General features: G+C 39.8%; 1 protein-coding gene across 2 annotated transcripts; it reads right to left on the reverse strand.

Moving 5' to 3' along the window:
• Positions 1-1,491: 1,491 nt before the first annotated feature.
• LOC108271079 (uncharacterized) lies at positions 1,492-9,067 on the reverse strand. Of its 2 annotated transcripts, XM_017478327.3 has the most exons (9): positions 8,911-9,067; positions 8,782-8,808; positions 7,586-7,849; positions 7,193-7,486; positions 4,316-4,585; positions 3,926-4,228; positions 2,066-2,194; positions 1,947-1,974; positions 1,492-1,861 (listed from the first exon to the last, which is right to left on the reverse strand). In XM_017478327.3, exons 1-9 carry the CDS (start codon positions 8,948-8,950, stop codon positions 1,780-1,782), a joined length of 1,437 nt encoding a protein of 478 aa, XP_017333816.1. In that variant the 5' UTR covers positions 8,951-9,067; the 3' UTR covers positions 1,492-1,779. The 2 variants fall into 2 exon arrangements, with proteins under 2 accessions (XP_017333816.1, XP_017333817.1); XM_017478328.3 differs by lacking the exon at positions 8,782-8,808.
• Positions 9,068-9,505: the final 438 nt, after the last annotated feature.

Consider the following 9,505-nt stretch of genomic DNA (forward strand, 5'->3'; position numbering starts at 1 on the left):
GAGGGTATTAAAGAAAAACCATTTCAGATATTTGCCCTTGTTGTGACCTTGATCCTGTTTACATCAATGCCAAAATCTAATCAGTTTATCTGCTGGTTGCAATGATAATTCCATATAAATCCTACAAACATTCAAGCACTCTTTCTTGAGATATTGTGCTAATGAGAATCTTGGATGGATGTACGGACAACCTGAAAACATGCTGCATCAAAATATTGAGCTGTCTTAAAAATATTTAGTAAGTAACATCCAGTAAACATATTTAGTACCATCCAGTAGAGTGTTCCTTCTTGTACAGTGAAAATGATTCTTAGAAGCGGTTGTTAAAATTGTGATTGTCCAAAGGAGAGAAATATTCTAAATAAATTCTTGCCTTAATCTTATTGGCTAATCCTGGACATACTTAATTAAGTACTATCTAAAATCACTCTGGGCTTTTATTTTTGAAATTCTATTCCTTAGAAAGAATTATTTAATTTTTGTCACTTAAATACTATAGTTATTAAATACTTCTGAAATGTATAATAATTTTGTTTAAACACACAAACAAGAACAACAACCCAACAATGCTGTTTTATAGATGGCTCTTGTCTTCTTGATTCACCTCACCCAAACCTTAGCTAAATGTCAGTAATATTTTCTAATGAAATTGTTTCTGCACTTTTTTTGGCTTACATTCTTGTTTTAAACTTCCCATAGAGTATTAGTGAACAAGAACTCAGAAAGCAGCATCCTTAAAGGTGGGGCCAGTGATATTCAAGTCAGAACATTTTTTGTAATATTTGGTAAAGTTCTCCTCATATTCTCACTGCTATCAGTAAAATATCTTTTCAGATGAAAAATCTTGGTCTCTTCTGCACCACAGACTTGGTAAACAGGAATAAAACTCACAGTAGGGACCACTAACATCCAACCAATCAGGAGAAGGAGGTGTCTTTATCTGCTAGTCAGACTTGCTTTTGCTAATGGCAGTTCAAATAATTCATTGCCCCTTTAATTCGTACAACATTATGATAACGTTTATTTCCTTACAGATTAAGTAAAGATATATTCTCTTATGGTGAGGGCTTCTTGAGTATGACAAGTAAAAACATGATTGGGAGGACGATTGTTGTTTCATGGTAATAAATTTCTCTCACCATCTTCAAAAAACAACTAAAGACCCACCTCTTCAATGAACACCCAACAAACTCATAATAAAAAAAAATAAAAAAATAAAAAAAAGAAAGAAAGAAAGAGAGAGAAAAAAATGCACTTACACCTCTACTCTGCACTTTGCTTCTTCTGGAATTCAATTAATGGATCTCGTATGGTAGCACTTATTGTATTGTTCTCTGATTGATATCGCTTTGCTTGTATCTTTCTCATTTGTAAGTCGCTTTGGATAAAAGCGTCTGCTAAGTGAATAAATGTAAATGTAAATTTATTGATATAAAAATAATAATTAATCACAGTAATGTAGTGTCTGATCAAAAAAGAACAGGACATAGATTTGATACTTTAGATTTATTCCTTCTAAGAGCTGTTGCTGTAATCATAAAGACTTGTCTTGTGCCCTTATTCACAGTATTCTCACACAGAACATGCTTTCAACACACTTATTACTGTTTGTCTTTATAATCCCACTATCGGTGTCACCCAGAAGTTGATGGGCTCTCTTTTGAGTCTTGCTCCTCTCACGGTTTCTTCAGTCATTTGTTCAAGTCCAAATGTTCATCATATTCATGAGTGAGAATTGATCTACAATACAATTGATCTGTTTAACAATCATGCCTTAGTCTAGACTTCCACTTCCATAATCACAGTTTCCATCTCTTCAATGTGTGACAGAGTCTCTGGCATGGAGTGATGGTTCTCAGTGCTAAAAAGTAAGAGATATAACTCGATAATGTAAAAGTCAGATTTGCACATGCATCAGAAATGCATAAAATAAAAACAGAGCTTACTTGATACATTCATGGCAGTGTACATGATCTGAAAGAAAAAGAGAGATCAGTGTACGTAATATGGTATCACAGTATGGCTAAAAGAAATGGCACCTGTGAGTGAGCAGTTTGAGACGTACGGCGGTTGTCTGTCATTACAGGCTCAGAGTTTATGCTCCAGAAGAGGCAGCAAGCTCCTCCCACCATCATCACGAACAGGAAGCAGCAGAAGACCACAGCTACGACCTCTATTCGTGTCATGTCAAAATCTTTAAGAGAATGTACAGAGCAGTGATAAGGACTGTACTGAAAAATGCTGAATAATAAAGAATCGGGCATACATCCTTGATTTGCATAGTTATGCCCTTTTTCTAATATCTTATTGTTTCTAGACTAACTTACACAGGGGCGGAGCTCTACACAGGCAACATTTCTTTAGCATTTTTGGAAGGAGTCTCCAGTGTTAGTGCTTTGAAACAGTCAGAGCTAAAACTGTAACTTTTTTTAACTGTTAACTGTAACTGTTTTCCAACAGAGTACATTCGTAAGGTTCGAGGGCTTTGCAGTCTGTGGTTTCTTGGGGACAACAGACGCTGGATTATTTATTTCTTGCCTTATTCAATTCACCAGAGGAAACAAAAAGGCTGATGAGAGAATGACTGTTTATAAATGCTATAATGTAAGTGGAACTAACATTATTCACAGATGTTCCACAACGTTAAACAGAATAAAATTTGCTTTGGTATAAGAGGAATTAAACATTTTGGGATGTGCTCTTATTGAAAAATTTGATATTGGATATTGTTATTGGAAAATCTGTTATCGGAAAAAAAATTACCTCTCACTTTTTTTGTGGTAACTGTAACTGTAAATGCAACTTCATGTCAGGCCACATCATACCCATGTTCTTGGTTGATTATTTTCCTGTAACAGTATAACCTGTCATGTTTTCCTCCTATCTTAGTGCACTTCTTGCAAAATATGATCCAGTGTTGCAATGGCTTCTTGACAGTAAAAGCAGCAGAGTTAATAAGCATCTTGTCACAAAAAATAAAAGATCCAATCTCACTGTATTCTTATTGGTTTTCATCTTCCTTAGTTGATATGCTGATCAAGTTACCTCTGCGTAGTTAGTGCTTGTGTATTCATTACTACTTTGTATTTACTTTGCCTGGTCGTTGTCCATTGAATACTCTAGTTTGTTGTAGTGTTTACTACATATTTCTTTGAATCATTCTTGAAATCCACTGAGGTGCTATAACATTTAATAGTGTTAGTTATGGGGTGAGTTCAATATTTCATTCAGACCCAATCTTAATGACCATTAGCTAGCTTAATCAGTCATACCTAGCTCATGTTAACATAAAGTTTAGTGTTTTATAGCCTGATACTTGAGTGATGCGTTCTTTTTGACTGCTGACATAGTGCTACTTTTATATGAACTAGCTAACCAGACTACCTTTAGAGTGTGGTGATAAGGGTTACCGGGGTTTGACAAAGTCAGTGGAATAATGACTGCATCCTAAAAATACCTGGTTGATTCCTGCCATTTTCTGTGCCAAGGTGGGGGACATCCTGAATGGGGTGCCAACCCATTGCAGGGCACATTCACACACTATGGACTAAATGCCAGTCAACCTACAATGCATGTCTTTGGACTCGGGGAGTACCCGGAGGAAATCCAAGAGGCACGGGGAGAACATGCAAGCTCCATGGGCACAGGGCAGAGGCAGGATTCAAACCGCCAACTACAGAGGTGTGAGACAATAGCGCTAACCACTAAGCCACAGTGCTTGGCCAAACTATTCTCTTTTTTTAACCCTATTTCTAAGAATTTCTTTTGAACATTTTTTGGATTTTATACAATCCAATTTAGCAAGCACATATATTGTTGTATATCTTACCATGAACCCAAGGCCCCACTGTAAATGTCTATAGGAAGGGGTCACTTGACTTAGTGTCAGCTTTTGAATGTAACCTGAGGGATGACAGGATCTCACCTGTCATCTTCACCAAGACCTTCTCACTCTCCACCCAGGATGAGTTAGAGTTGAAACTGTCCCTCACTCGACAGCTGTAATAACCCAAGTTCCCAGGGCTGAGGTGTGTGAGAACTAGGACCTGGTTATGTTGGATAAAAGTAGGGGAATTGGCCTCCAGGGGTACGGTGGAGCCGTTGAAGGACCATGAGTAGATAGGAAAAGTCCCCATGGTGATCATACACTGGAGCAGGGCAGCCGCTACTACAGAATCTGCTTTATGGAGATACTCCACTTGGACATGTGCAGTCCCCATAACCGGAACTGAGAGAAATATGCACAAATGAATCATGTATAAATAAATCATTAACATGTAACATGTAAATCTCTAAAGCACACACTTTTACTCACCAACTTCCAGATCTACTGAGTTACTGAAAAGCTGCTGGATGTCATTTTTTGCTATGCACTGTACTGTACCCATATCCAGTCCTACAGTGACAGGCTGAGAAAACCAAGCTTCCAGTAAATCCACTTGCTGCAAATCAACACGCTTCCCATTTAGGAGCAGTTGGAACATCACTGGAGGGCTTCCATAGGACAACCGACAGCTGATGTTAGCATAGTAGCCTGAGCCATCATGGAAAAGTGTGAATGACAGCCTGGGAGCTGACAGATATTCTGTGAACAATTAAGAAATTTCATCAACAATGATGCTTTTTTTTTTAATTAGGCAACCATTAGCTAGCTGTCATGTATCAAGAAACTCTGGACTCCACTTCCCATCAGCCACTGCACTGCACTATCTGTCACCTGACCACCTGCACCTGACTCACGTTTTGTTAACGAGCACTCGTGTGTGTGTGTGTGTGTGTGTGTGTGTGTGTGTGTGTGTGTGTGTGTGTGTGTGTGTGTGTGTGTGTGTATAGTCCTTGTCTGCACTGTTTGCTTGTCTTTTGTTGTCCTAGACTCTTGTTGTTCATGTCTCGGTGTTTTGTTTCATGCCACAGTGTTATACCAAGTTGTGTTCGCGTCTTTGTTTCATAGTACGTTTGTTTCAATAAATGTCATTATCTGCACTTGCTTCTGGCTCAACCTCGATACGTGACAGAACGAAAGGCCATTTATCAGAAGCAGCAGATCACCAAGATGGAGGCCTGTTTTGCAGCATATGAGGAGTGGTATAGAGGACTATTGGAGCATGGAAGAAGGACAGATGAAACACTCGCTCAGAATGACCGCATGCTCGGGCTGCCGTGGCGGGACAGACCATGCACCAGGTCACCACCGGCAATGTTCACAAAGGACTACGCCATGCCACGCCGACAGGAGGGGGAGTCTGTGATCAGGGTGGAGACCAACTCTCACCCTCTCTCCCCTATTATGGCTCTCACTCAGCCTTAATGTTCAGTGGAGAACGTCACTCCGCCTCCACGCTCCATGTCCTACTGGACTCAAGGATTCCCCACTGTTCAGCTACCTCAAAGTCGCTCAGCCTCCCTGTTCAGCCGAGGTCGTCGCCCAGCCTCCCTGTTCAGCCGAGGTCGTCGCCCAGCCTCCCTGTTCAGCCGAGGTCGTCGCCCAGCCTCCCTGTTCAGCCGAGGTCGTCGCCCAGCCTCCCTGTTCAGCCGAGGTCGTCGCCCAGCCTCCCTGTTCAGCCGAGGTCGTCGCCCAGCCTCCCTGGTCAGCCGAGGTCGTCGCCCAGCCTCCCTGGTCAGCCGAGGTCGTCGCTCTGCTTACATGCTCCGCCGAGGACTTCGCTCCGCCTTCACGCTCTGACGAGGACTTCGCTCCGCCTGTCTGCCCGGCTGAGGTCATCGCTCAGCCTCCCTGCTCCACTGAGGACGTCGCTCAGCTGTCCAGCTCCGCTGAGTTCGTCGCCCCGCTTTCATGCTCTGCCGAGGACCTCGCCCCGCTTTCATGTTCAGCCGAGGAAGTATCTCTGCTTCCCTGTGCCGTTGTGGAAGCCGCTTGGTGTCCTGGTTCTGCTGGGGACATTTTGCCCAGGGGGCCAGGACCACCAGATGGAGGACGTATAATTTTGGGCGCTCCGGGAGTAGCGCCCTTGGGGGAGGGTTCTGTCATGTATCAAGAAACTCTGGACTCCACTTCCCATCAGCCACTGCACTGCACCAGCTGTTACATGACCACCTGCACCTGACTCACGTTTTGTTAATGTGTTTATGTATGCGTGTGTGTGTGTAAATGTATGTATATATATATATATATATATATATATATATATATATATATATATATATATATATATATATAATTAGTCCTTGTCTGCACTGTTTGCTTGTCTTTCGTTGTCCTAGACTCTTGTTGTTCATGTCTCGGTGTTTTGTTTCATGCCACAGTGTTATACCAAGTTGTGTTCGTGTCTTTGTTTCATAGTACGTTTCTTTCAATTAATGTCATTATCTGCACTTGCTTCTGGCTCAACCTCGATACGTGACACTAGCTAGCAGACACTAAGACAGATTTTAAGCTTTCTAACTTAAGTAAAGATTTAAAACATTACAGGGTGTGTTGTTGTTATAGGAAAAATAATCAACAACAGGGTGGTATGATGTGAGATGTCAATACCACCACGAGTTAATAAGCTTTCAATGTTCAACGTGTTTTATTCCTCTTATACCGCAACATAATACATTAATGATTACAATTTTTACTTTACTTTTCAAAACTTTATACGTACACTTAATGTTGTGGAACATCCACCAGCCAAGTTTACGTTAAGGCAGTTATAAACAGTTGTTCCCTTGCCAGCTTCTTTTTTACACTCTCTCTTGAGTTCATTGTTAAGAGTTAACTGGTGGAAAACTTTCAGAGTTTTAAAAAAGTGCTGACATTGGAGACTCCTTCCATAAATGTTCAACATCTCCTTACTGAAAGATTCACCATATCAATGATTATACATTTGTCTTTGTTAAATAACAAATGTAGATAATAAATTTAGATTACGTGATGCATCTGCTGTATAATTTCCTGTGAATTAACTGTTAATATGAAAACAATAACATATTTTGCATAAGTCTGTGATCATTTATATTATACATTTTACAAACTATCTGTCGCCTAAGATTAACATTAGATCATTCACCAACACTTAAGCATGTAATTTATGCAGTTTACCTCAACAGCAAATATTACCATTCACAGAAACATCTTAAAGCCTGATCACTGAATCATTTCTACTCCTTCATCATTCTTTAGTGTTCAGACTTCAAACTTCCAGCTTTCTCTTACACTGTGCCCAATCTTACACATGTAAATAATGTTTACTTTTTACCACGACGGTGACTGGCATACTGCTGGAGACTCTAGAATTGTTCTCCATCTTGTTTTGGGCCTCACATAAGTATGTCCCAGCATGCCTTTCAACAGCCCTATCCACTGTCAGCATGTTTCCAACAAAATGATGAAGAGGCGAGGGTGAGGTCACTTCTTGCTTGTTGTGGTACCATGAGTATTTGAGGTGAGACCCCATTTTGGTCTTACAGCTCAGATTAAACCCCGCCCCCTCATAGATGACAGGGGGGCTGGGTTCCGGGACTAAGGAGGCACCTAGGACAGGAACTGAGGGAGAGAAAATATGGAGTTATAACGAGCATTGTACTAATTCTTTGTCTGACTCATACACACATTTAGAAATGAACACTACATATCATCACTCACTCACTACTTGTAAGTGCACTGGGTTGCTTGTGCTTGTGTGATTTCTTGCTGTCACTCTGCAAAAATACTCTCCCTCTGACCCATTTCTGACTTTTAGAGGAAATGTGATTGGACCATTTTTTGTGGCAAGGAGCTCATCATTGCCCTTTATAAGTTCAAAGGTCACCGGTGATGGTGAATCCGACAGCTTGCATTCAAACTTTACTGTAGATTTAAGGAAGGCCATACTAGGCCCAGTAAGTTCTGGCCTGAGAGTGGATCCATCTGCACACAATACAGAGATTGAGAATGATGTTACAGCTCTTACTATATTATACTGCATCACTATCTTATAGCGGTTTTCAACTGGACAGCACGGTATGGCATCCAGAACTATCCATACCCAGATTGAATACTTCTGTCTGTTTCCCATTGCATAATAGTACCTGTGAAACTAGATAGAGTAGTGGTGGACAGTAGTGCAATAAATCAAGTATTTGTTATGTAAGCACCTATTCAAGCAGTAAAATAGAACTTATGAATAGAAATACAACTTATTTAGTGTTATATCACAGCACTGTTGAAACCTTGACTCTGATTTGTCTGGAGATATTGAATCATTTTATTGACTGCGTTCTGTTAGAACAGGTTTATTTTCCAAAGGAGTCTCCAGTGTCAGCACTATGTTACAGTCAGAGGTAAAACTATTACTTTCATTTTCTGTTACAAGCAAGGCTTTGCACTTTGAGGTTTCTTGGCAATGTGTTAATTTTGTTGCATTAATTTCAAGAGAAAGAAAAAAATAGCGTGTTGCGAAACTGTTTATATCTGCTATAATGCAAGTGATAACAAGAACTAACTTGTTTTGTGGAGATACCACAACATTAAATGTATCAATAAATGGATAAATGTAATACTTGTCATTCTCTAATAAAAAAAAAAGATGGCTGAGGTATAAGAGGAATAAAACATTTAAGACTTATGACGATTCTGTGATGATTGTATTTGATATCAATGGTCTAAACTATTTCTAGTTCCACCCATACATCCCTGTTTAGTGCTCTTGGTACCAGAAAGAACTTAGCATGGGTACTTAATGGTACAGGTCACCTGACAATAATAAAAAGTAGGATCATTATTAGTTTACTGTGCCGTGTAGTGCTGTCCAGTGGAAAAGCAACATTAGAGACAATATTAAAATATGCTAATATAAATACCATTAATGATCACATGACCAGACAAATCTATAACACAAAAACAGAAAGGACTATTAAGACACTGACCGAGTTTTGAAACATTAAACTTATGTGCTAAAAGATGTTGAAAGTAAATAATGTCAAACTCACATATGACTGACATCAGAAGTAACAACAGACCGTGGCTCATTCCTGGCTCTTTCACTTTACTGCTGGCATTTTAACTTCAGCTTGAGCTTTTAATGTACTAAGATACATTTTGTGCCTGTGTGAGTGTGTAAGAGATGGGAAAGTCTCTAGGCCTATACACTACTCCTCCCTGCCATGTGTAAGCTATAGATAAAAAGCAGCTTCAGAAAACACAGTCATTCTCATGCTCAGAAACTTTATTTATGAAAAGGATGGAAACAGTCGCAAACAAGTAGGGGGGGGTTTAATAAATGTTCACAATATTACACATGACCCATCATTGATCAAGTATGAAATAGAATAATGCTCATGGTGCTAAGAATGAGTGGATGCTAGCATAATGTCATTAGCATAAGATTAATTTGTTTGTTAGGATTTTTCTGGTCAAACTAATTAAACGTTCACATTTGGCATCCAAAAAACTGCACACCAGCACCAAAAGGGAAAAGAAACTTAATTATTTTCCGAAGTTTTAGGCTGAATCACAAAATGACTCAGCAAATACGTAGCTCAATGCAGGTGGTTTTACACGCTTCACTAAACTTGCTCATGGTGG

This window comes from Ictalurus punctatus, chromosome 10 (genome assembly GCF_001660625.3).
Source record: "Ictalurus punctatus breed USDA103 chromosome 10, Coco_2.0, whole genome shotgun sequence".
Taxonomy (NCBI): Eukaryota; Metazoa; Chordata; class Actinopteri; order Siluriformes; family Ictaluridae; genus Ictalurus; species Ictalurus punctatus.

Excerpts from the sequence above, each read along its gene's own strand:
- LOC108271079 (XM_017478327.3), bottom strand. The coding sequence starts at position 8,950 with ATGAGCCACGGTCTGTTGTTACTTCTGATGTCAGTCATAT. Across the intron at positions 4,229-4,315 it reads CTCAGTAGATCTGGAAGTTG|TTCCGGTTATGGGGACTGCA; the intron begins GTGAGTAAAAGT and ends TATTTCTCTCAG. Across the intron at positions 1,975-2,065 it reads TGTAATGACAGACAACCGCC|ATCATGTACACTGCCATGAA; the intron begins GTACGTCTCAAA and ends TTTTTCTTTCAG.